This window comes from Protopterus annectens, chromosome 14.part0, assembly GCF_019279795.1.
Source record: "Protopterus annectens isolate FY-2018-M chromosome 14.part0, PAN1.0, whole genome shotgun sequence".
Classification (NCBI taxonomy): Eukaryota; Metazoa; Chordata; order Ceratodontiformes; family Protopteridae; genus Protopterus; species Protopterus annectens.
Genome location: NC_056748.1, coordinates 564,000,889 through 564,028,870, shown reverse-complemented (window position 1 = coordinate 564,028,870; position 27,982 = coordinate 564,000,889). Strand labels below are relative to the sequence as shown.

Sequence of the window (27,982 nt, the reverse complement as noted above, 5' to 3'; positions counted from 1 at the left end):
TTCCCACAGGTTAAAGACAAATGAAGTGCAACTACTCAGATGGAATGTTATGGTGAGTACATAACTTCTTTTTTCCTAATCATTCAGAGCTTTGTAGTTTCTGTAATAGATATTATCCTTCTGTAACACAGTTTCCCCTAAAATAGACACTCCATACCTGAATTGTCATGCCCTGTAAGATATTGCAAATTTCTTAGAGTATTTTTAATTCATTATAATAATGCTACACTTCTACGTTACCTACAGAAGTATAATAGGAATATGAGCAGAACACTTTATGCAGACCTCACAGGTCACTTGCTTACTTTCATGTAAGAAAATTAATTTTGAAGTAATATTTATTCAGTGTATGAGAATATTCATTTATTCAGTGTATGAAAGGCTCATTTTTCTCTATCTATTTAGATAAACTTCCCTTCTGTTTTACTTGGCATTTTCTTATTAAAACAGTTATTTGCAGTAGCTGTATGTAGGGATTTCTTTGTCCTGGAAAAGGTATATAAATTGTTTAAAATTTACTTTGTAAAACTGCATTTTCTTTACATGCAATGTATGCAAATGTCATAGGCAGCTTGCCTATGCTACAGCAAGTAGTAGTTTGTATATAATCAGGATATTAGTAGCAACAGCATGTAATGCCTTAATTTAATGCCTTAGGTAATGAAACAAGCCTCTTAGTTTCAAAGTTTCTTTAGTCAACATTTTCTTCCTTCAGTGGATTTAAAATTATGCACTATATTCTGTTAGTAACTATATTTCCACTGAAAAAAATAAGTTAGTTGCTATTTAATGTAAAATGAATACCATGTATGTACTACGTGCATGTTTTACATGACTTGTAATAATAATAATGACATTGAAGACTATAATTGCTGTTCTGTATATTAGTATATGTATTTATTGTGTTTTTATCTCTGTTTTTCTGGCAACAGGATGGTTGGTGCTCCATTACACAAATAAGGAAGAATTTACAGTTGGTTGCAAATGTTGCAGTTCATTTTAATTGCCATTGGTCACAGTATACATTTTTTACTGGACCAATACATTGAGTATAAGATTTTAGAAATTGAGGTGATTGCTTTGTCTAAGGTTTCATTGTCAAAAGGTATTAATGACATAATTACAGAGAGTTGTTTTTATTTTTTTTCTCAGGGCTGAACAGTGAATCATTTGGCAGGCCTAAAATTACACTGTACCTCATTTGGGACTGTTGAGAATTCATAGTTTTTCTGCTGTTGATACTGTATAAAAAAGCATGATAAACTGAAATTGAGTTGCTGCATTTCTTTTTAGAGTAGTAAACAACTATTGGAACATGGGTAGACTGCCACAGCACCCTTCACTTCTGGTTGGCCAGGGGCTAAATTCTGCAGTTTAACAAAAAAAAAAAATATTTTGTCAATTAACAGGTGTTCCAACCCAGTGTATTGACATAGCTGACTGCAAATGTTGCAGATATTTCTGGGGATCTTTTTGGCATTTCACTTTATAATCATACAGCTGTGTAATGTTTCCATTTCCATACTACCTAACTGTATTAAAGATCAGAAGGTATTCCTGTGTGTATATAACCTTACTGGCTTGCCTGACTTCTAGAGCTGCTTCTTGTCCCATGACTTCAGCTGAAGCCCTCACATTAGGACATCAGTTGTATAGGTGGTGTGTTGACACCCATCTTCAAATTTATCTTGCTGTGCAGTTTGCATAGCCATATCCTGCAGAGCTATCAGTCATTCTGCTTCCAGGAGTCAAGCCAAACAAGTACACCATAGGAGATGTTTATTATGTTATTGCTAGAGTCTGCTTCTGACAGTAGTTTTGATTCAGAAGTTTTCGACAATTTTAGTAATGTTTTATGTCCAGGAAGCCATTTCTGCACAAAGAAGACCACAGTGTGCCTATTTTGTCATGGCCAAGAGCACAATGTGGACTCTGGTCTACACTGTACGAACCAAAAAGAAAAGATAAACTGAAGACCACAGACGAAGAATCCACTTAAAACGCCTGTTTATTGCACCTCTAGTGCTTCAGCAACCGCCTTCAAGGAGTATAAAACATCACATAACTTACACAGTTTATATACCCTAATACATCTAACAATTAAACAAGCAGCCTAAACCAATTAATCAATAAACATTAAAAAATACTTAATACTACTTTCTCATGGAAATGCGCTAGAGGTGCAATAATCTGGTCTACATTGTGTCTGCTTCACACTGAGTACAGCCCAAAGAAGGTGTCAGTCTCAACATGAGTTTGCAGCCAAAAAAAGGGATGTGTGCTAGTTTTTTTGCTGGCATGGCTTTAGCCAATGTCTCCAGGAAACCTCTACCAAAAAAAAAACCCTCCAGTAACAGCCATGGGGGGAAGTGGTGGGAAGCCAAGGACATCCCATTGGACAACTCTGGTCTCTCTGGAAGCAGAGAGAAATTTTCACAGCTTCTGCTGTTGAAGTCTGTATCAGCAAATGCTTATCGTATGCCCACTATGCAGGCTTCTGTACCATTGACACCTTGTATGTCCTTCCAGGCTAATGCTGCTGCTGTACTTCCTGAGACTGAAGACCATTTGGTTTTGTAGACCCAAATTCACATTGCAAAAAAAAAAAAAGGCAGGCGTCACAGGATTTTTGTACACAAGGAAGTTTACAGAGACTAGATTGAGGTGTTGGTTCACTGCTTGCAATCCAAAACTTCCAAGGTGGCTGTAACCTGAACGCATGAGGCACAATACCCCAAAGGCCAAACCAGTGCCTGCTGGCTTGCCTTAGCCTAGCTTGGGCAGTGCCTGTGCCCCCTCCCTCAGTATTTACAAATGCATCTATTGAGGCAAACTCTCTCCCCTTAATAATAGGAAACCTGAGCACTTCTACAAGGTTCAGGGTTACCGCAAGTTGCTGCATAAAAATCTGGTTGCTGATCCAGTTGTGGTGTTCCTGGATTCCAGCAAGGGAGCAGTCTCTACTCTATCCATGAAACCCCATTCCCAGTGACAAGTAGTAGAACACTTGACAGCTTTGGGGAAACAGATGTACAATGTTCTTCATGTTTCACTGTTGCAGTTATCACACTTGGGTTATCTGCCTGCAAGTAGCCCTCAGTCGGTCTGAATACCAGTGTCTTGAGATTTCTAAGTCGGATGCTGTCGCTTCTTCCATGACGTCGGGTCATCAGGTGTATAAAACAGGCAGCCAATGCCATTACTTCAGTCTTTCTTGCCTAGAAGGAGCCTGAAGCAGAAGCAGTTCGCAAGTGCCGGTCGGCCGCTACCTGAAATTGTCATTTTTCCAGTTTCAAGCCTGAAGTCTTCTAAAGCTAAGTACCCTGTTGGAGATTCTTTTTTCTTGCTCTAACCGATGTCAGAAAAAGTTAACAATTGTCTTGCCTGTGGTAAGCAAATACCTCACAGAGATTTTCATTCTTACTGTTTTGCCTGTTTAGGCCCAGACCACGACGTCCCTCGCTGTCGGTTTTGTGCCTTGTTTAACGGCGGAACCATTCATCGTCTGGCTATTTTTGTTGCTAAATTCTTTTGCTCTCATTCTTCGTATTCCAAAATGGCTTCGATAAGCCATCCAACTACCGATCTTCCAAAAAAGCATAAAGATAACGAGTGATGCTTCCATTAAGCTAGTCGCCAGTCCGCCAGTACTCTGAGGCATGTTTGCAGCCCCTGATGCCCGCTTCTACAGATTCGCAGGCCTCTGCTGAGATCCATTCGGAGTCCGTTATGCCGCGAGATGCTTCTTTGACTATGGAACCTGCGAATGTCTCTACCTTGGATGGGTCCAGAGCCGCTGTGCAGGCACCGGCTTCTGAGGGTGTATTCCGACCTACCAATGTTCACATTAAACCAAACAACTTTGTTTTTAGCTAAAACTACAGAGATTTTCAGGCCTAGGGTACACACTACGCCTAGAAAACAGACAACCAAAGCGCATGCTCAAGCCCCCATGCCACAAAAACAAGTACTTGGAATGGCTGAAGACCTTATCACCCTAATTAGGGGAAGCCAGCTTTCCCCTGCTAAGAGACAAAGAATTGAGTTTCTTTCTGATTCTACAGACCAGGAGTCCGATGACTCTGACCCTTCTGATTAACAGGACATACCCTTATCAACCTTTGAGGATTCAGATGCAGAGAAATCTATGCCCTCTGCCTCCCCTCCAGTGGATTTTTCTTGTGGTGAAACCTTGCATATTTTAAGAGAGCATTTCTGCTGGGAATGCCAAGGCTATCCTCAGTCCAAAAAGAGACTCAGAGAATATTTATAGTTGCCTCAGCACAGGCCTCTAGTTTTCCCCCCTGTCCTGGATATTGCCGATGATGTCTTCATGGAATCCAGTCTTACTCCAGACAGTTTATCACCGGCCCCTAGAAAACCTGACTGGTACTACAGAGTACCTGATTCTCACAAATATTTCTTTAAGAATCCTACTGTGGATCCAGAGACCATTTCCCAGGGACCTAAAAGGATAAGGCTACTACACCCAAAAAACCTACTCCTTCAGACAGGGATTCCAGAGCTTTAGACAGATGAGGTAAGAAGGTATATACCTCTGCAACTCTTGCCATCAGGGCATTGAATTGCCAGTTTCACATGTTGAAGTACCAGTAACATATTATGGAACAAATTAAACAAAAAATGGTGTTATCTCCAGATTGTGCAGAAAATAAAGATTTACAAGAGTTAATGCATTCTGCAAACCAAGTTAGTAAGCATACTTTGCAGTGTGGCTTTGATGCCCTAGAAGTATCTTGCATTGATGCAGTCATTGGGTCTGTACTGAGAAGGCATGCTTGGCTGAAGGAACAAACCTTGCCAGACCATGTCAAATCAAAATTACTAGATGCTCCTTTAAATCAGGACCAGTTGTTTGGCACCAAAGCAGAAGAGGTTCTTAAAAAGATGAAAGAAAAAGCTAAATCTATGCAAACTTTTAAAGAATACTTACAAGTGCAGCCACCTAGATTCAGTAGGCATTGGCCTTCTAAAAACTGGTCCTTTCCAGCCCCTTCCATGCCTTCTCAGCCCAAACCCAGGGGAACCAGTCCATCAAGACTACAGTGGAAAAAGTTCACAATGACTTTTCAATTATCCTTCCCAGCCCTGCCCAACTACTTGCGCCCCTAGGAGGAAAACTTGCCCTTCATGCCAAAAACTGGATGTCCATTACTCAGGACTGATGGGTTCTAAACAGTGTATCCCAGGGGGACAGATTCTACTTTCATTACCTGCCAACCCCAAGCGGGTTTCCAGACCTTCCTCCAAACCAGTGGGCAAAGGCTCAAAAACAGGTACTTTCTCTGCTCAGTATCAGGGTCATTCAACCTGTTCCAAAGGAAACAGGTTTTCTGCTCTAGACTGTTCCTGGTGCCCAGAAAAGAGGGCTCTTGGCGCCCAGTCCTGGATCTATCAATTCTTAACACTTTTCTGGTGGTCCCAAAATTCAAAATGCTTACCCTGCAACAGCTTATCCCTAGGCTAGCCTAGGATGCCTGGTTAGTCTCCCTAGACTTAAAAGAAGTTTATCTGCACATCCCCATAAGGGAATCTTGCAGGAAATATCTACACTTCAGAGCAGGCTCTATGCACTATCAGTTCTCTGCACTTGGTTTGGCTTATCTACTGCGCCCAGAGTATTCACCAAGTGCCTGGCTCCAGCCATTGCATACTGCAGGCAGAGAAATATCCAAATTTTCCCATACTTGGAAGACTGCCTGATTCAGGCGGACAGTCAGGAATTGCTACTTCAGTACGTGGCATTTGTAAAAAGACTCCTATCTTCATTGGGGTACACCATCAACGAAAAGAAATCACAGCTGGTGCCCAGTCAAAAAATTGTATTCCTGGGAGCAAGCTGGAACACAATTTCCCAGATTGCATTTCTCACTCCAGAAAAACAGGACTATTTGAACAACCTCTTCAAACAAATGGCCACCAAAACCCAGCTATCTGCAAGGAAAATATTGCAAGCCCTATGGTTCATGGCGTCATGCATTCTTCTAATTCCATATGCAAGACTGCATATGAGGAAGCTTCAGTGGTATTTAAAAAGTCTTTTGGTGCCAACATTCTCAGGACCTAGAAACAGTCATTCCTATCATACCTTGTCTAAGGACAGAGTTCCTTTGGTGGGCAGAAGCATGCAACCACAACAAGGGACTGCCTTTCACTCAACCCCTCGCCGCCCAAATCCTGACTACAGATGCATCAGACTATGCATGGGGGGGCTCACATGGCAGGCAAATGCATTCAGGGCAAATGGAGCCCCAGGACAAATTCTCCTGCACATCAATCAAAAAGAGATGTTAGCTGTACAGTATGCTCTGGCAGCCATCAAATGCCTAATCCATCCAGGACAGCTGCTGATAAAAACCGACAGCACCACAGTTATGTGGTACATAAACAAGCAGGGGGGAACCCATTCTTACCCACTCTGCAGGTTAGACATGGCCCTGTGGAACACAGCCTTGAGCAACCAAGTGCATCTTCAAGCTCAATTCCTGCCAGGCAAACAGAATTCATTGGCAGACGACTTAAGTAGAAATCTCCTGGAGCCACACGAGTGGAAATTGGAAATGTTGCAACAGAAACACTCACAGCAGGGCCTGGAAGGTGGATGCCTTATCCTTCAAATGGGAAAACCTCTCAATTTATGACTTCCCCCTCTGCCCCTCCTCTCAAAGGTACTACTCAAGATCAGACAGGACAGCCCAAAGGCAATTCTTATTGCCCCAGACTGGCCATGCCTGCACTGGTACCCACTCTTACGCAGTCTGACAACAGTGCCACCCTGGCACCTTCATCAGACACCTTCCCTGCTGTCTCAGCAGGAGGGACAGATTTTGCATCCACAGCTGCAAACCCTAAACCTTGCAGCCTGTCTTATCCCCTGAGTACTCCACCAGTAACCATCAGCAAATAGGTGCTGGACATCATTCTTGAGGCCAGAAGGCCTAGTACTAGGAAATCCTATGCTGAAAAGTGGAAAAGATATTGTTCTTGGAATTAGTCTCAAGGAAAAGACACAGCTGTGCCCTCCTTACCTCAAATCCTTGATTACCTAGCAGAGCTACTCCACAGATGCCTATCCTTCTCCTCCATTACGATTCATGCCTCTGCCATCTCACCTCATTGTAATACTGAGCTACCTCTATTCTCACCCTCTCATCAAACATTTCTTGAGAGAGGCTAACAACTTAAGGCCCCCTAGGAGAGCACCCACCCCTGCCTGGGACCTTAACTTTGTACTGGAAAAGCTCACACTTCCCCCTTTTGAACCTGCACCTTCAGCAGAGTTAAAATTCCTTTCTTGAAAAACAGCCTTGCTTTTAGCCGTAACCTCAGCTAGAAGAATATCTGAGTTACAGGCACTATTGGCTGTGGAACCCTTCAATGTTAAGTTGTCTATCGCGCCTTCATTCTTGCTGGATGGGTTCGGAGCCGATCCTCGGCTTCCGACTCGGCAATCTACTAAAGCTCGAGAGCTATTTACTGGCTCGAGGCCCTCCCTATATGCCACAATGCTAGGCGTTAGATCCCCAGATCTCGTTTGCCGCTTCAGCTACGAGGTTGCGATTTACTTGGCTCCAGGTCGTCCGGTTAGTTAACTCTTTGCTTACTCCCTATATTCCCCCTTAGAAACTCGTTTTACTTCCCTCCACCCCCCCTCCCTTTTTTTTTCTCTGTGGCTAATCTCCCCTCTCTTTCCTTGTGTTACTAGGGAAGTGTTAGCTCTTTTACTTTATTACAGTTTGTAGACTGGTAGTTTGTATATATATTTATATATAATTAACGGTGTAGTTGTTTAATATTGTTAGCTTAACTAGTGTGTGTTGTTCTGTGTGTTGTTCTGTGTGTTGTTCTGTGTGTTTAAGCACTAGTGACTTTTTTCTTTGGTATCCATCATGTCTAAGGATACCAAAGTTTCAGGTTTTAAGAAGTGTGACTCATGCTGTCAGAAGATGTCTCTGACAGACGGTCACACTTCTTGCGTTTATTGCTTGGGCCCCCTACACCTGCAGGACTCCCGCTCGGTCTGTCATGCCTTCAGCCAGAGAGTCCTGCAGGAGCATAGGAACAAGCTCATCCTGAGAGGCTTACTTAAGCCAGAAGGATCCCCGACCAAGCCTTCGTCGGGTAAATCCTCTAAGCCCGCCAAGCCGTCGGCTGCCAGTTCGGAGCCGTCGCCTGGTGGAGCACCTGCCTCCTCGTTGGTTCCGGCTGGAGCTGACACCTCTAGACCTCAGTCTGCTCCGACTTTACTGTCGGAACCGTCTTCAAGCCGAAAACATTCTAGGTCCCCTTCCCTAGAATCGGTTCGCTCGGCTCCGAGGTCACCATTACTCCAATCTGAGAAAAGCCATAGGTCCCACTCATCTTGGTCTTCCAGGCTATCTGATCATGACCTAGAGAGGGTGGTCAGCAGACTCCTTAAGTCGCAGGCCCTGGCCAAAATGTTAACCAGCCCATCTCAACAGACTGTGGCTGTCCTGGTGTCTACAGCAGTTCCTCCTCTGACTCCCTCCTTGTGTTCGGAGCCGGAGCTGGTTGGGGCTCGAATCTTGGTAATGTCAGAACCGATATCACACCTTTTGGCTCCGATCTCTTCCTTGGTTCCGTCCTTGGAGGGATCTGGGCGCCGAGACTTCCTCGTCTGCTCCGAGGGGGCGAGTGGCATCGGACTTTTGTCCCGACCCCGTTCTCCCTCTCGGAGCATCGGCGCCAGTGAGCTCGGCCCCGACATTGGCCTCAGAGCCGTCCCTCTCGGTGCCGACAGGGGTTCTCGTCTCCTCGGAGTGGGGACCTTTTGTTCTGCCTGACAGGGGCGCCTTCGAGGTCATGAGGAGTGTGCTGACTGCTGAGTCGGCCCCTCGATCAGCCCCTTCGGCTCCTCCCCCCGTGGTGTCTGCATTGGTCTGTTTCCACCCTCCTGACCCCAAGCATGGAGAGCAAACGCTCCAGGTCGCCCCATTGGGCATATCTTCCTCTTCTGAGGCGTCCCCCGATCCTTCGGAGGAGCCCCCATGGAAGAGAAAATGTAAGAGGAAACATGTCGACTCCCCCGAGTCAGTCACGTCTGATACCGACTTGGAGGATTCGGAAGGGTCCCCAAGATCCCCCTCTGAGGATGTCTTCTTTTAAGACATCCTAGAAATCCTTAAGCAGTGGGGGAACTGGACTGCCCTTAACCCTTTGGAGGATGAGTCGGTCTACCTGGACACGTTTGGTTCTCGCTCTTCCACCTCCTGGGTGTCTCCACCTTTCTACCCGCTAATGGAAGTGGTGGCTCGAAAGGCGTGGTCAGCCCCGGACACAGTGGAACCAACTCCCCGTAGGCCCACTAAATTTATTATTTATTACAGCCCCACCCAACAAGCAATTTTTGACAAAGGGTGTCCCTGTTGATGCCATGGTGGTTGCAGCAGCCACAAAGAAGGAGTTGGCTGACCCTTCGGTGCCTGTCCATCCACCTAATAAAGAATCTAGGACAATGAACAAGTACGGGAAGCGGGTGTTTTCCTCAGCGACCTTCTCTATGCGGTCGCTGAATTATCTGTGCCATTTCACCCGTCTCCAGAGGGATCTTGATACCCTTCAGGATCCATCACCAGTGGGGGCTCATGATAAGATTAACTACCAGCTGGCGACCCTTAATTCTATCGTCAACTCCTCCATGCGGCTCATTTCTTATGCAGCCGATGGGGCGAGTAGGGCTGCAGGTACAGGCGTGGCTTTGAGAAGACATGCCTGGATGCGGTTATGCAACTTTGCTGACCCCTTTAAGGCATCCTTTACCAATACCTCCTTTGATGGTTCAGCTCTGTTTGGACCACAGGTGAAAGATACCCTTACCAGGTGTGAGCAGAAAGGCAAGACTCTCTCTGCTGTGGGAGTCCGTTTTTCCACTCCTTCTAGACCATACCCCAAGAGTCAGAAGAGTGGAAATATGTGGTTTTCGAAACCCCAGGGAGTCGTGCCTGACACACGTGGTGAGCTTCCCTCCAGGGGCAGGGGAGGGAACAATAATAGACACCGCCCGAGGGGCAGAGGGGGCCCGCAGAATCAGGGTAGCAGAGAATCGTTCTCTGACCAACCCTTTCAGCACCCCTGAGGGGCTGCCCGACTGTCCGCCTTTGGAGGCAGTTGGGGGAAGATCATCACTGTACCCAGAAGCCTGGCAACTCCTCACACAAGACAAATGGGTATGGTCTATCATATCCGAGGGTTACAAGATTCCCTTTGTCCACACCCCGGTACAAACAACCAAGTCCCTTCCAGATGTTCCACCCGGTCTAAGGGAACAGGCAGTGCTAGAAATTTCGCAACTGCTAGACAAACGGGCCATCCAGCCAGTCCCAGCAGACCAGCAAGGATCCGGAATCTACTCCAAGTTCGTTTTGGTGCCAAAAAAGACAGGGGACTGGAGACCCATTTTGGATCTCAGCAGGCTAAACAAGTCTGTTCAAAGAACAAAGTTCCGGATGGTCACGCTCCAGTCCATTCTACCCTTTTTGGGTCAGGACAATTGGATATGCTCCATAGAGCTTCAGGATGCGTACTACCATATCAAAATGAACAGGCACTCCAGAAGGTTTCTCCGCTTCCGGCTGGGAGCCAGTCACTACCAATTCAGGGCCCTGCCCTTTGGTCTCACTACAGCCCCCAGGGTGTTCACCAAATGCATGGCAGTGTTTACGGCTCACCTGAGACGGCGAGGATTCCAGGTGTTTCCATATCTCGACGACTGGCTCCTCACTGCTCTCACCAGGCATCAGCTACTGCGAGCCAGGGATTATACCATCCAAACTTGCTCCGAGCTAGGTATATCAATAAATTTTGAAAAGTCTGCATTGTCGCCTTCTCAGTCTATTATCTTTATAGGCGCAATCTTAAATTCAAAAGATCTGTCTGCAAGGCTTCCTCTCGACAGAGTTTCAGAAATCCGCCGACATGTGCAAGTCTTACTACAGTGCAACAGGTTTCAGGCCAGAGTTGTACTAAAGACCTTGGGCCTCATGGCAGCAGCAATCATACTAGTTACCCTGGCTCGTTTTCACATTTGGCTTCTTCAGTGGATGTTTTTTACTCAATGGTCCTTTCAACAACTTCCAATGTCTCACAAGATAATAATCACTCAATCATGCAAAGATCACCTGGCTTGGTGGATGGTCTCCCCTCTGATACTCCAGGGCAGACCGTGTGTTCTTCCTCCTCCTGTTGCCACAGTGACCACGGATGCCTCCCTGATCGGGTGGGGGGGCATTTTCAGGGCAGGACTGTCCAAGGCACATGCAACCTCTAGAGTACCATCTGCACATAAATGTCTTGGAGATGATAGCGGTGCTTTTGGCGTTGCAAGCTCTTCAGGACTCTCTACCCACCAGGACTATTGCAGTTCAGACAGACAATATGTCTGTAGTGTGGTACATCAACAAGCAGGGTGGAACCAAGTCCCCTATCCCTTATGTCGAGAAGCACTCAGACTCTGGCAGTGGGCGATCTCCTCTGAACGGTTTCTGATAGCAACGCACATCCCCGGGGAGGTCCAACGTCATAGCGGACAGGCTAAGCAGAGCTATTCTCATGCCTCACGAGTGGTCTCTCAATTGATCAGTAGCGGACAAAATCTTCCGCAGATGGGGTCAACCTTGCTGCGACCTTTTTGCAACCCATCTCAACAGCAAGTGAGACGACTTTTTCACTCTCTTCCCCCTTCCCGGCCACTCCCCCAGAGATGCTCTAGTTCATGATTGGCCTTGGGGTCTTCTGTACGCATTTCCACCTTTTTCCCTAATTCCCAAGCTAATTCAGAAAGCAACCGCTTTGGGATCCAGGATGATCCTCATTGCCCCTTACTGGCCTCGACAAATTTGGTTCCCGTTCCAGCATCGCCACCTGCTGGAGCAGCCGTGGAATCTGGACCCAGTGCCAGACCTCTTGGTCCATCAGTCGGGCGGGCTGCACCAGTCCCTTCAGTCTGTCAACCTTACAGCTTGGTTGCTCCACTTCCAACTTTAGCCAGGCTTCTGCTAATTTCTCAGCCAGTGCGTGAAATCATCCTTTCTTCGCACAAATCTGCCACCAGGAAGACTTATGCTAGTAAGTGGAAACGTTTCTCCTTCTGGGCAGAGGCTAGGAATATTGACCCTTTTACAGCCCCTGTCCTTCATGTTTTAGATTTTTTTAGCAGCGCTCTTTCAAGCTGGTTCCTCCTCTGCCACCATTAGGGTCCAATTAGCTGCTATTGCAAATTTCCATGCTAGCCTGTCAGAAACCAGCATCATGTCCCACAAACTTTGCAAGGCCTTTCTCAAAGGAACTTTGTTGCTTAGGTCCCCGGTCAGAGATCCCCCGCCCCCATGGGACTTGAACTTGATATTGGCTTCCTTGATCCCCCCCCCCCCCCTTTGAACCAGCGGCTTCCTGTTCCTTAAAATTGCTGTCCTGGAAGACTCTCTTTTAGGTTCATAGGTTCATAGGTTCATACTAGGCTATCTGCCCTAGGGCATTTATAAGCCTAGCCAGAGTGTGTGTGGCTTTCACCACCCCTTACGATGAGAATACTATACCCATTAGTTTGCTGTGCCTCTGTCCAGCAGTGATACAGAGATGATTCCCGGGGTAAACCTACGATCTCTCATCCACTCGTCAAGATTTCTCTTGAACAGAGTCAGTGAGGGGCTCTGCCTCACATGGACTGGGATTCTGTTCCATAGTGTAGGGAGTCTCTGGGTGATGAATCTGTCCCTCCAGCACGCCCTATTTATATCCGTGTTGAGGTTTAAGTCTCTTGCTCTCGTGGCTCTGGTGGATTTGGATTTTTGAGGTGGAGCATGTCCATTAATTCGGGTTGGACATGGCCTTGTATGTCAGGCACAGATCACCTCTGAGCAGACGGTATGCGACTGAATAGAGCTGGAGTTTCTTCAGTCGGGCATCGTATGACATATGTTTGAGCCCCTTTATCCTTTTGGTGAGGAACTTTTGGGGTCTTTCCAACTGCTGCAGGTGTCGGGTAAGGTACATTCGAATGGGGCGTTGTACTCAATCATTGGTCTGATAAGTGAAGAGTACAGGGGTACAATGACCTCTCCTGATCTGGATGTGAATCCCTTCATGATCAGGTGGGCAATGTAGAAGGTCTTCCTAACCACTTTGGCAATGTGAGTGTCAAAAGAGAGGTTACTGTCAACTTGGGTCCCCAGGTCCCTGATAACTTCTTCCGTGTTTAATGGATTACCACCTATGTGGTAATTAGGGGTTACCTTGTTTTTCCCAAAGGGTATGACTATACATTTTTTGGCATTTAGCTTAAGGCCATGGCTCTGGCACCAGTTATCCATTTCTATGAGACCTTTCTGGAGGATGTCTGTGTCTGATGGAGTGTCAATTATGGTGCCCAGTTTGCAGTCAGCCACAATCCCCCTATGTTTGCCTGCACTTCAGAAAAATAAATGCCGAACAAGAGGGGGCCCAGGACTGAGCCCTGTGGGACACCGCTCGTGACCGGCTTAGAGTCTGACATGGCACCAGCAACTCTAACCCTGTGTGTTCTGTCCTTGAGCCAGTGCAACCCATCTTGTGACATATGGGTTTACATCTAAGCTGGTGAGCTTTTCTATGATGCCCGAGTGGGGTATTGTGTCGAATGCTTTTGCTAGGTCAAGGTAGGCTGTGTGAACTGCCTTACCCTCATCAATGGCCTTAGTGACTGTTTCAAAAGTCGACCAAGTTCAAGAGGCAGGATCTGCCCTTGACAAAGCCAAATTGGGTAGGATCCAGTGTCTGTAGGTCCCCAATGTCTTTATTTATGAGTTCCATTATGATCCTCTCCATAGCTTTGCAGACAAGGCTCGTCAAGCTTATGGGGCGGTAATTTCCAGGGTCCGTAGAAGCACCGCCTTTGTGGAGTGGGACCACAGTTGCCGTACGCCATTCTTTGGGTACGTATCCTGTAGTAAGGCTAAGATTAAACAGCAGCCTTATGTGTGGGTTTAGTTCCTCATTGAGTTCGTGTAGCACGCAGCCGGGGACACCGTCCGGTCCCATTGATGCTGTGTTTTTTGCTTTAGAGAGAGCAGCTCTCACCTGGGCATCTGAGATGTTTGGGAGGCTAGACTGTGGTGGGATGGATATTTCTCCTTTTGGGGAGGAGGGAGGGGAGAAATTTACACTGAACCTGTCTGCCAGTATGTTGGCAATGTCTGTGGGTTCAGTGATTTTTTTATCATTTTGGACTAATTCTGAGCATATCTGGGAGTTTCCACCCAGGTTTCTAACATAGCTAAAGAAGGCTTTATGATTGTCTTTTGTGTCATTAGCGATTTTTCTCTCAAAGTTGGCCTTGGATGATTTTATGAGTGATCATAGTTTTTTGCTAGTATTGATCAGAGATGCCTTCCCATTTAGGGATTTTGCTCTGTCATGTAGTAGCTTTCTCCTCTTGTTGTAGAGTTTGTTTATGGCTGGAGTCCACCAGACCGGGCGCCTGCCTTTGGTGGAAAAGGTCTTGATTTTATTAGGGATTGCTTGATCCATACATTCCTGGAGGTGCTCGTAGAAGGCATTTGTAAGGGTTTCAGCAGCGTGGGTTGTGGTTTCCACTGGCTCGGGGGCCTTGAAGGATACCACTCCAATCTTAAGAAGTGTGAAGTTTGCTTTTGATAAGTTCTTCACTGTGGTCTTTTTTGCTGGGGGTGGGGGCGGGATGTGGATCTCCAGTGAGATTAATTTATGGTCTGATCTCACCAATGAGGGATATACTTCGTGTGGAGCATTTTGTCCCCATGTTTGTGATGATCAGGTCTAGTATATTTTCTCCTCTTGTGGGAATGGTGACTAGTTGTTCCATAGCATTTGATTTTATGAACTCAAGGAACCTTTGGGCTAGGGTGTTGGGGCTTGAGTAATGTTCCCAGTCTATGTTTGGGTAGTTGAAGTCACCCAATATGATGGTGTTTGGAGAGACATTTATACTCTCCAGTGTCTTCAGGAAGGCTGTGTGGGTTTCCTGAGTTTGAGAAGGTGGTCTGTAGCATGTTACAAACTGTAGGGCAGTTTTACCTATGGTTAATTGCACCTGGATGGTCTCCGATGCTTCGTGCATTGCCACTAACCTGGAGGTGTGGGTATCCTTTATGAATATGGATACTCCCCCTCCTTTTGTAGTTCGGTCCGGATTTTGGGGCCGGAACGCATGATATGAGGTATAACCTGATAGTACTGGGGTGCTCTCAGGAGCCTTGAACAAGGTTTCAGTCACAGCACAAACATCGATGTTCTCCATACTGAGGAGGGCTTCGAGGTGCATCTTGAGGTTTAGACTTCTGGCATTGAGCAGTATTACCCTTAGTTTTTCTCCATTTTTGTTTTCTAGGGCGGTAGGTTTATCATTTGAGCCTTGCCTAAAAAAGACACTATGGGGGTGGCAAGAGCCTTTGCCAATATCCGGAAGCCCAGGGGTGACAGGTGCAAGCTGTCCCTTGCGAAGCAGCGTGGCTTGTCAAGCATGTCATCCCAGGCAGACAGACATTGGATCCCCTTAGAATGACACCAGTAATTAAGCCAATTATTAAAGCTGATCATTTTGTCTCTGTATTGTGGCATCATTCTTGGTGAGGGTAGGATACTGCTCAGGGTCAGGGTCATACCGGCCTGGGCTACATAATCTGAGAGCTCCTCTGTCTCTTTTCATGTAGTCCAGGGAGGTACGTCTCAGGTCGTTCACACCGGCATGGACAATGACTGAGTCATACTTGTACTTGCTGTGGAGTGACCTGAGTGCTTGTGTTATGTGGCGGATTCTAGCGCCTGACAGGCAGCTAACTGTGATCTTTTCCTTGTTCAGTCTGGTGAGTGGGACGTCAGTGTGTCTGACTATGGAGTCACCTATAACAAGTGTGTCTGGCATTGTGTTGGTAGCCATCACATCAGCTAGGAGAGTTTCAGAACTTCAAGCCCTCTGTATTCGTCCTCCTTATGTTGTGTTTCATAAGGACAGAGTTTCACTTAGGCCTAATCCTTCGTTTCTACCCAAGATACCCTCTGAAACAAATCTGAATCAGACTATTGATCTGCCCGTATTTTTTCCTAACTATTCGAACAAAGCCGAACAAAATTTGCACCGCTTGGATGTTCACAGGCAATTACGTTTCTACTTGAACAGGACTAAGCAAATAAGAAAATCAGACCAACTTTTCTTATCCTGTGCTGAGGGCAAACAAGGACGGCCAGTTTCCAAAGTAACCTTATCCAGGTGGTTGTCCTCTATTATTACCTTGATTTATCAACTCAGACATAAACAACTCCCTGCTAAACCTAAAGGTCATTCCACCAGAGCGTTAGCTGCGTCTGTAGCCTTTCAAGCAAGACTACCAATGGAATCTATTTGTGCGGCAGCCACTTGGGCCACTCCTCATACATTCATTTCACATTATAAGTTGGATGTGGCCTCTAGGAATAGAGCTGAGTTTGGTTCCACTGTGCTCAAGAGTCTGTTCCGATGAGCCACCCAGGACTAAGGTGCTAGGGACGCTGTCCCATCTAGCAAGAATGAAGGCGAGATAGACAACTTAACATTAAGAAGTTATGTACCTACCATAAACGTTCCATGTTAGTTGTCTTCTTCTCGCCTTCTTTCTTGTGTCCCACCCTCCATCCCCCTAGCCTGGACAGACCGAGAAGAGTCCCCTTTTGGGGCCTTCTTCCTCTGGACAACTCTGATGTACATTGTGTCCTCCTCTGTCTTTGTACTATAGTTTTCCTTGTGGTTGGACACGTGTCCTTAATCTTTCCTTGGTGTTAGCTCTGCCAAACGAGATCTGGGGATCTGATGCCTAGCATTGTGGGATATAGGGAGGGCCTCGAGCCAGTAAATAGCTCTCGAGCTTTAGTAGATTGCCAAGTCGGAGCCGAGGATCGGCTCCGAACCCATCCAGCAAGAAAGAAGGTGAGAAGAAGACAACTAACATGGAACATTATGGTAGGTACATAACTTCTTATTATTTTCCATGCTGACAGGGTTTCCCTCAGGGCTAACCCATCCTTTATGCCAATGGTGGACTCCAGTGTGGCTCTAAACCAAGCCATCCATTTGCCAACCTTCTTCCCTAATCATCAAAATAAAGGGGAGAGGATCCTGCACTCCTTGGACGTCCACAGCAAGCTCATGTTCTACCTTGGCAGGACTAAACCTTTCAGAAAATTTGTCCAGCTGCTAGTCAGCTTTGCTACAGGGCAGAGGGCAAGGCCATTTCAAAGCAAACCATTTCCAAATGGATAGCACACTGCATCTATTTCTGCTACAAGCACCATGGAAAACCTACCCCACAGGGGATCAGAACACATTCCACTAGGGCTACTTCCACCTCTACAGCATTTCTCAGGGGAGTCCCTACCAGGGGCATTCTGGAAGCTGCAACCTGGAGTTCTGTACACACCTTCAAGCATTACCACTTACCTATTTTTTCCAAATCCAGAGCTGGATTTGCTACAGCAGTCTTCAAGGCCTGCTAGCCAGCCCTAGCTCCTCTTGACTACCTCCACCCTTTCCCAGCTTTGGGAATCAACCCAAGTGTGATGACTGCAACAGTGAAACACGAAGAACATAGTACAGTTGTGTACACTTACCATAAATGTAGATGTTCGAGTGTATTTAGTCTTGCAGTCCTGGTTTCCCTCCCTCCAGCCCCCTGTTTTTCTCTCTCCTTTCTACCTATCCTCTATATGGCCATTTTTTATGGCAGTGGTATTTACTTTGTACTGGTGGTGTCCCACACCATATACTAGCTTCCTGTTTGGGGGGCTCCTGACATCTGGGGCAAGAAAAACTGATGTAATGGCACTGGCTGCCTGTTTTATACCCCCTGACGACCTGACGTCATGGAAGAAGTGACAGCATCCGACGCAGAAATCCCAAGACTCTGGTATTCAGGCTGACCTGAGGGCTACCTGTAGGCAGATAACCCAAGTGTGATGACTGCAACAGTGAATACACTCGAACATCTACATTTATGGTAAGTGTACACAGCTGTACTTTTCTGCTGCTTTGTCTTTCAGAGCCTTAAAGTACTTGTCCCACATGCTTTCCTACCAACAGTGCCTACTGAGGAAGATTAGGGCTAAGACAGAGGGGTACAAGATAAGGATCTAAAGCAGGAGATACTTCAGCTTTGTGATCTCTCCTCCTTGCAGTCAGTTCAAGAAATATGGCTGTCATGCAGCAGATGTATCATGCAGAGCAATAGCTACAAATGTCTGTTGTTGAGGCATGTCTGGTTAAGGAGAATGTTGCTTCTAGACTATTTAAAGATCAAGCTCCTTAATATACCCCTAGACAATGATATTCTCTTGCCCAGCTGCCTAAGGAGTTTCCAAGAAAGTGAAGAAAAAGGGTTAGATTGTGCACTCTGTAATTCAATTTTCTGATGATGTAGAGTTTTCATTTTTTTTCTCAACTTATGGGTTTGTATCCGATATTCGGGTCTGACTCTGACGTTATTCTAGCTCATGACCACCTGTAACCTCTCGAGCTACTTCCCTACCCATAACACACCACCCCTAACGTCCCTCAGATCTTGTCTGCTGCATTAGAGTTCAGACGTGGTTGCTTCAGCTCTCGAGTTTTCTGTGAAAGATAAGTTATTTCTTATTTTTTCTTTCTATTTCTTCAAACTTAATCTGAAATTGAGTTTATCCTATACTTCTAAGAAAAATCTCCTTCTCTTTACCTTTTTAATCTGTTTTATAACTATTAATGGAGAAAACATCTGAAATGGAATAAAATTCCAAAGAGAACTTTATTAAATCGATATCCAGTAAAGTGCTTTTGTCTTTTACCAGCCATTTTTTTCCATTATTGTGACATTTTATTTTACGGCTTTATATTTCCATTTTGGTGTCAGTGTTTTATAACTATTGATAGCTTTCTTTTGCGTACAATATTTTATTGTTCTTAACATACCATTGCCTATAGTCTTGGTATATATTATTTAGGACTGCAGTGTTTATCGTGAGTTTCAATGGCCAGGAAAGAATAAACTGATGTTAAAGGCTTTCCTGCCATCTTATTTTTCAGAAGCCTTTGCTGAGGTTCAACCCCCCCAAACAAAATGTAATGATCCATCAAAAGTTTTAGATTCTTGGCTTCTCTAGTCCCTGCTTCAGAACCGAAAAGAAAGAACAAAAACTGCATCAGAGCTACAAACGATCCAACCATCATCGTATCTGACCACACATTTCCTCAGAACTTGAAAAAAGAAAGAATTAATTTAATACTGAAAGGTTTACTGATAAACTACCTTTTTCTCAAAACATTGCTGGAGTTTGATATTCAAGGACCATTCAAAAGGTCCAGGTATTCAAATTATTTGGCTTCAACATCCTTCTGAACCAAAAATAAAATGAGGGAGAAAGACAGAGTTTAGATCCAACCCCCTCTGATCTGACGTCTCTTAAGATTTTCTCCAGATCCTAAGTCCTGCTTGGATCTGACAGGTTCGACTCATCATCGGTCCTTAAGTTTTCAGATCCAACAGAGACAATTTTTTTAACTCCAGAGAAAACTTATGAATCCAAGCCCCCTAGGGCTGTCTTCATAGGTTCATAGGTTCATACTAGGCTATCTGCCCAAGGGCATTTATAAGCCTAGCCCATAGTTATTTGGCTTTCGCCACCCCTTTAGTTTGAATAAAACTATGCCTATTATTTTGCTGTGCCTCTGTCAAGCAGTGACACTGAAGTAATCCCTGGGGTATATCTGCGATCTCCCATCCATTGGTCAAGATTCCTCTTGAACAAGGCAAGCGAGGTGCTCTGCCTCACATGTACCGGGATTTTGTTCCACAGCATAGGGAGTCTCTGGGTGATGAATCTGTCCCTCCAGCACGTTCTATTAATAACCGTGTCAAGGTTTAAGTCTCCCGCCCTTGTGGTTCTGAGGGATCTAGATTTTTTGAGGTGAAGCATATTCATCAAATCAGGGTTTGACATGGCCTTATATGTCAGGCACAGGTCACCTCTGAGCAAGCGGTATGAGACTGAGTAGAGCTGGAGTTCTTTCAGTCGGGCAGCATAAGACATATTTTTGAGACCCTTTATCCTTTTGGTGAGGAACTTTTGGGGCCTTTCCAGCTGCTGCAGGTGTCGGGTCAGATACATTCCGAATGGGGCATTGTACTCAATCATAGGTCTAATGAGTGATGAGTACAGGGGGACGATGACCTCCCTTGATCTAGATGTGAATCCCTTCATGATCAGGTGGGCAATGTAGAAGGTTTTCCTAACTAATTTAGCAACATGAGTGTCAAACAAAAGGCTACTGTCAACCTGGGTCCCCAGATCCCTAATGACTTCTTCTGTGCTCAGTGGATTGCCACCTATATGGTAGCTAGGGATAACCTTGTTTTTCGAAGGGTATGACTATGCATTTCTTGGCATTTAACTTTAGGCCATGGCTCTGGCACCAGTTATCCGTTTCTGTGAGGCCCTTCTGAAGCATATCTGTGTCAGATGTGTTTTCGACTATGGCGCCCAGTTTGCAGTCATCTGCAAACTTTGTCAGCCATAACCCTCCTGCGTTTGCTTGTACTTCAGAAAAGTAGATGCCGAACAAGAGTGGACCCAGGACTGAGCCCTGTGGGACACCACTTGTGACAGGCTTTGAGTCTGACATGGCTCCAGCAACTCTGACCCTGTGGGTTCTGTCACTTAGCCAGTTTGCAACCCATCTTGTGATGTATGGGTTTACATTCAAGCTGATGAGTTTTTCGATGATACCTGAGTGGGGTATTGTGTCAAGGCCTTTGCCAGGTCAAGGTAGGCTGTATGGACTGCCTTTTCCTCATCAATGGCCTTGGTGACTGTCTCGAAAAAGTCAACCAAGTTTAAAAGGCATGATCTGCCTTTGACAAAGCCAAACTGGGTTGGATCCAAAGTCTGCAAGTTCCCTATGTCTTTATTTATGAGTTCCATTATGATCCTCTCCATGGCTTTGCAGATAAGGCTTGTCAAGCTAATGGGACGGTAATTTCCAGGGTCGGTGGAGGCACCGCCTTGTGAAGTGGGACCACAGTCGCGGCGCCACTCCTTGGGTAATGTATCCTGAGGTGAGGCTAAGATTAAACAGCTGTCCTAACTGCGGGTTTAATTCCTCATTGAGTTCGTGGAGCACACAGCCGGGGACACCATCCGGTCCCATGGATGCTGTGTTTTTTGCTTTGGAGAGAGCAGTTCTCACCTGGGCGTTGGAGATGTTTGGGGGGCTACAATCCTCTGGTGTAGATATCTCTCCTTTTGGGGGGGAGGGGGGGAGACGTTTGCACTGAACCTGTCAGCCAGTATGTTGGCAGTGTGTGTAGGTTCAGTAATCATCACATCATTTTGAACTAATTCTGAGCATATCTGGGAGTTTCCTCCTAGGTTTCTAACATAGCTAAAGAAGGCCTTATGATTGTCTTTTGAGTCCTTGGCGATTTTTCTCTCAAAATTTGCCTTGGATGATTTTATGAGAGCTCTTAGTTTTTTACTTATAATGATCAGCAGAAAAGAATCCTAAGTTCTCCTCTGATCTGACAGGTCTGGCTGTTGCTTCTGCATTAGATCCTAAACCTTTGGATCCAACAAACATAAAAAGAGGATGTCTTTTTGTTCAGTGCTGCAGTATTCTTTACATGTGGAAGTCCTCCGTCCAAGCAACCAGACGTCCAGCCAGCATACAACAGATTTTAGCTACTGCAAGGTATGTGGGATGTTGCACGTATGTGCTGACAACGTCAGCCATAAAAGGACATCCGCATGTACAATCCTCAGAACTTGTCTGCCTCCATTCAGAAAGCCTGACTCGTACATCTGTCTGCTGCCTGATTCCTTGGTTGCTGCCAGCTTTCAGATAAGTGCCCTGTCGGGGGTTTATTTCTTGGCTACTGCCTTTTGTACTTGGTTCATGTCATCCAAGAAGGCCAAGTGTAGGTGTGGAAGGCAGATTCCATATAAAGATGGCCATGATCTTTGTCTTTTCTGCGTAGGCCCCATTCATGACCATCGCTCTTGTTCCATCTCAGTCCTTTGCCTCAAAAACTTTGTGTAGCTGACTTTCTGCTTTGAATTTTTATTTAGAGAATCAATGATTTGAATGTCTGGCTAAGGACATTTTGGAGAGTTCTAAAGGTCCTTTGGCTGAGCCAATTTTGAAGATGAATGTTAGCGAGCCTAGGCCTGAATCCTCTTTGGCTGTGCCACTTGATACCGATGTATCCCTTGTGATTAGTGAAGACCCAGTGTTGCGTTCGGAGGTTGGATCCATTTCCTGGGCAAGTACCTCATCGGAAGCCATTAAGGAATCTGACCTAGGTACATCCTCAGAGGCAGTGCAGACATCCATTTCAGACAGACAAGGGGGGAACCATGGTTCATTATGTTTTGGGCTCTAGGGACGTACCTCCTTTTTCAGTTAGGGAACAGATTCCAGAGTCTGTTGCAGAAGTCAGACCTACATCGGGTTATTTCTCATTTCATCATGGTGAATTGCATGTTAAGAAAAACAGAAAATCAGACACACTCAAGCCCCTTCCTATCCACAGTCTGACTGGGATTCTTTTTCTCAGGGGCTGATTAAGGCTTTGATGGCTTCCTCTGCTGTTTCTTTTCCTTCTTACACATCTTCTCCTGTTAAGAGGGTTAGGGAACAGGTATTATCTGATGATGAAGATTGTTCCTCTGATGAGGATTCTGTAGCATACTGTGCATAAATTACTTCCCCTTTAGAATATACCTCTCCAAAGGAGGAGTCCAATGAGGTGGATTCTCCAGTAGATAAGATTTCTTTTGGGGAGACCATTAACAAAATGAGGGAATTCTTTAAATGGGACTGCTCACATATTTCAGAAAAGCAGAAAAAGGTATTATGACCTTCTACAGATAGAAGTACCTTCCCCTTCCACCATACCTTCTGTTTTGCCAGCTTTCTTGGGTGCTTTCTCATCCTCCTGTAAGGCCTCTGACTCACAGGCTTCTGCTCCAGAAAAGCCAGATAAATTCTACAAGGTGCCTGATGACTGCAAGTTCTTATATCAGTGTCCTTCGGGTGATCCAGCAGTTGTTTCCATTGCTTCAGACAGGGCTTCTAGGTTGTCTCCTCCTTCAAAACTACTTCCCTGTGATAGAGTAAAAGTTTGGAAAGACTTTGTAAGAAAGCTTATACTTCCTCCAGTTTGGCCATCAGAGCTATGAATTAGCAAACTCGTATGTCCAGGTATTCATTGGCTGTACTTTTTCAGGCCTCTTAAGCTCTTTCTCAACTTCTAGTTTCTGACATTAAAAACCAAGTTGCGTCTCTTTTAGCAGCTTCTTCTTAAGAGGCTAGACACTGAATTAAATGCAGTTACGATGATGTTGAGGCTTCCTCCAGAGCAGCTGCATCTGGTTTTGTACTTGGAAATCACTCTTGGTTGAGGCTTCAACCATTGCCAGATGACGTAGTAACAAAATTTTTGGATGCACCTCTAGATAAATCTGCTCTTTTTGGTTCTGCAGCTGCAGACTTAAAGTCCTTGCAAAAAAAGGGAAAAGAACTTCAAGCTTTGAAGCACCATTTTGTATCTCCTGTTCCAAAATTCCACAGGAATTTTCATTCAAAGACATCCTTTGTTAAAAGACCAGTGCTCCCGTCTTCTTCCTCTAAGACCCAAGCTGACTTCTAGGAGACCTCCACTTCTAGATCTGCACCTTCTTCTCTGCAGTCCTTTCCAGCCAGACCGAGTACTCTTGACTACAAGCATCTTCTAAATCTTACACCTCTATCTCTTCATCTCTCTCTCTCTTTTCCAGCTTGGGCAAGGATCACTCAGGATTCTTTGGTTCTTTGTTATCCAGCAGGGATATTTCATGACTTGTAAAAAATCTCCCCCTTTCATGGAGGTTCCACAGCCCCCTACGAATGAATTGGTTTCCACAGATTCTAAAAGAGTTAATTTCTCAAGGCACAATTCAGCAGGTGGCAGTGGACCAGAAAGGCAGAGGTTTTTATTCAAGAATGTTTCTAGTCCCCAGAAAAGATGGTACTTGGAGACCAATTCTGGATCTTTCCCACTTAAACATTTCACATGCTGTCTTTACAGATTTTGTTTCCCATGATTCCCCCTTAGTTTTACTTGGCTTCTCTAGACATCAGAGATGCTTATCTTCACATCCCCATCCATCCTCTTTACAGGAAGTATTTCTGTTTCTCTGTGGCTTATTTGTACTTTCTGTTCTCTGCCTTGCCTTTTGGACTCTGGGAGTTTCTGAGATTTCTAGGTTTTATGGCATCCACAATGCCCATGCTGCCTCTTGCAAAACTCCACATGAGGAAATTTCAGTGGTATCTAAAATCAGTTTGGATGCAGCACACTCGCCCTCTGGAGGCTGTGAGCCCTTTGCTCCCATGCCTAAAAAACGTGCTTCTTTGGTGGATTCAGCAATTTGCTCTGAATCCAGGACTTCCTTTTTATCTGCCCCAGCCTACTCAAGAGTTGTTCATGGATGCCTCAGACATAGATTGGGGGGGGGGGGGCAACAGTTGCATCAAATAAGGTACAGGACCTTTGGTCTCATTCCCAAATCAACATCAAGGAATTGAGGGCTCTTATTCTAGCCCTGCAGGCTTTTTATCCTCTGTTTCAACTTGGTCCTCTGAAAGTGGTTATGGACAACACCACAGTTCTCTGGTATGTCAGCAAGTGGGGGGGGGGTCTTTACCCTCTTTGCAGGTTAGCTCTCATGCATGGATTTGGCATTTCAGTACAAAGTGACTCTTCAAGCGGTTTACATCCCATCTGCTCAAAAGATTGTGGCCGACACATTAAGCAGGTCTATGACTCAATCCCATGAATGGATGCTTCATAGGGATGTTTCTGGTCTTGGTCCACTGGTGAGGTACTCCTCTTCTTGATCTGTTTGTCTCCTGTCTGAACAGACAACTTCCTCTATTTTGTGCTAGACTCCCACATCCTCTGGCTTGGAAGGTGGATGCCCTGCCTTTTTCGTGGAAGGGGGTGTTTCTTTTTACATTCCCCCCTTTCCTCTCATTCAAAAAGTCCTGCTAAACAAACAAAAAAATCTTGCTGGTGACTCCCTTTTGGCCAAGACAGCATTGGTTCCAACTTCTGCATTTAGACAAGGGCAGTCATCACAAGTTACCTCAGAGTGGACCTGCTCACACAAGACAAGGGATCTCTGCTTCATCCACAGTTGTCAACTTTACAATTGACCCTGTGGGTGATAAACTTTTGATTCCTTTCAGGCACCTTTTCTCAGAGGACGTGCTTGGGGTTCTGCAGGATGCCAAGAAGCACAGTACTAGAAAATCTTACTCAAATGGAAGAAATTTTCAGTTTAGTGTATTTCACGGAATCTAGATCCACTTTCAGTGGATGTTCAGTGGTTATTTCTTACTTGTTTGAATTACTTAACAGTAGTTTGGCTTACTCATCAGTGAAAATTCACTTGTCAGCTGTTTCTGCCTGTCTGCCTTTATCTCCACCTTTGGCTTCCAAATTGAAAGTAAAACTTTTTCTTTAAGGCATCCTTCTTATTAAACCTTCCAGGAAACCAGTTCCACCTCCTTGGGATTTGAATTATGGCTTAGCAAAGTTTACTGTTGCCCCTTTTGAACCTGCAGCCTCAACTTCTTTAAAGCTTTGTACTTGGAAAACGGTTATTTTATTAGCTTTATCCTCTGCTAGGAGAGTTTCTTTGATTCAAGCTTTGATTGCCTCCCCACCTTTCCTGGTTTTCCACAAGGATAGGGTCTCTTTGCGTACTAATCCTTTTTTTTATGCCTCAGGTGGTGAATGAGTTGTCTCTTAATCTAATCAATTACCCAGTTTCTTCCTTTCTCCTCAGTCCTCCAGTGAAAGGATCTTACACACCTTGGATATGCATAGACAACTCAGATTTTATTTGGCTAAGACTTAGGCCATCAGAAAGTCTGATTAGCTATTTGTTTCTTTTCATCCCAGAGCTCTGGGTATGCCTGTCTCCAAACAGACAGTTTCTTCTTGGATTTCTTAGGCAATTATGTTTTGTTATGATTTCCATGGTAACTGTTTCTGCTGCTAAGGCTCACTGCACTAGGTCTGTGGCTTCCTCAAGTGTATTCTTTATAGATCTGGATACTAACTCTTATTTTAGAGGCTGCTACATGGTGGTCTGTGCATACTTTCACCAAACATTACAAGTTGGGCAGCATTTCTAGATCTAGAACAGAGTTTGCTAAAGCCATTCTCCATGGCTTTGTTGAAAGCTCCTCTGCTCAAAGCTCCTCTGGTCCTTCCTCTTTCCTCCTCCCAGGGTTCTTACTAAGCTTTGGTATTCTCACATGTAAAGAATGCTGCAACATTGAATTAGAAGGACATAGAATAATTGTGTAAAATCTTACCATAACCATAGATGTCCTTCTCTTCTATGTTGCAGTATTCTGTCCCTCCCTCCCTTATATCTTGTTTCTTTCCTTGGATGGCATATTATTATTCCTTAGGTCTGGTGTTCTGTTGAGGTATTACAGTTCTGAGGATTGTACGTGCATACTTGCTTTTATGGCCGACATTGTTAGCACATATTTGTGACGTCCCACGTGCCTTGCAGTAGCTAAAAGCTGTTGTATGCTCGCTGGACGTCTGGTCGCTTGGGCAGAGGACTTCCACATATAAAGAATACTGCAATATAGAAGAGAAAGGCATCTATGGTTATGGTAAGATTTTACACAACTAATCTTTATGTACTTACCATAACTTTCCATTTGTGTTGTACATTTTCATTCTTCCTCAACTGATAGGTTCGGATCCAAACCACCGGATCTGAATCGGCTGCTGCAAAAGCTCGTGGCAATCTTGAACTCTCGAGTGTCTCCCTTACCCAGAATGCACCAACCCTTATTACCTCGGATCTTGTTTGCAGACTATAGCAAAAGAATAGAAACTTTACTCTTATGGAAAAAAATCTTAAGTGGTATTATAGCAGGTAAGGGTAGCACAGAGCTATGTCTGGAGCCATAGAATGCAAAAAACTCTCTGTCCTCTCGCTGTTCCAGAAAATATTGGTTGGGGGTTGGTGGGTGGGGAGTTGAGGAAGAATGAAAATGGACAACACAGATGGAACATTATGGTAAGTACACAATTTCTTCATCTGATGTTGTCAATTTTCATTCCATCTTCAACTCCTGGGACAGAGTCCCGTGCTACGGGAATCCCAGGGTGGCCTCAAGGATGGATATTCTAAGCATCATTGAGCCAAGTGATGCCCTACTTCTTGGAACTAAGTCCAGTTTGTAATGAGAGATGAAGGTGTGAGGTGAAGTCCAAGTTGCTGCTGCACTAATGTCATCCATGGAGGCTCTTGAATGAAAGGCTGAGGAAAGCTGCTGTCAATCTTATTGAGTGAGCATGCAATTGCTTAGTTAAAGGCAAGTTCAACTTATCGTAAATGAAAGAAATGCCATTAGTAAGCCATTTAGCTATAGTAACTGTAGATACTGACTTGCCCAATTTCCTTTCAGTATATGAAACAAATGATCTGAATGTCTGAAGTATTTTGTTCTGTGTAAATATAAACATAATTGCCTATGCACAACTAGTGAATGCAACAAATATTTGCCTTTGTATAATTTGTGGGGGAAAAATGGTAGATTGGTTAATGTTGGATTCTGATATTACTTTGGGCCAAAAGGGATGTATTAGTTTGCAATGTAACTCTATCCTTAAGAAAAATTAGGTATGGAGGTTTCACAGACAAAGCCTGAATTTCTGAAATTCATCTGGCAGAGGTAATGGCCACCAAAAACAAAGTTTTCCAAGACAGAAGTTTTAGATCTCGAGCGTCTGCAGGTTCGAAGGGTGAAAGGACTAAAGCTTGCAGTACCAGAGTTAAGTCCCATGGTGGAGTAGGATTTTGAACTGGGGGTCTCAACAGAGGTTTTCCTTGTAGAAAGGTCTTGGAAATTTAT

The 27,982-nt window shown here is 45.0% G+C and overlaps 1 protein-coding gene across 2 annotated transcripts in view; it reads left to right on the top strand.

Annotated features, from left to right (window-relative positions):
• ATAD1 (ATPase family AAA domain containing 1) overlaps positions 1–27,982 on the top strand; it is a gene marked incomplete at its 5' end in the record, with an annotated part of 404,664 nt that overhangs the window by 315,671 nt on the left and 61,011 nt on the right. The window contains 1 exon segment of one of the 2 annotated variants that reach the window (XM_044056306.1): positions 933–1,176. Coding sequence (XP_043912241.1) covers positions 933–1,049 — 117 coding nt within the window. 2 annotated transcript variants of the gene reach the window in all.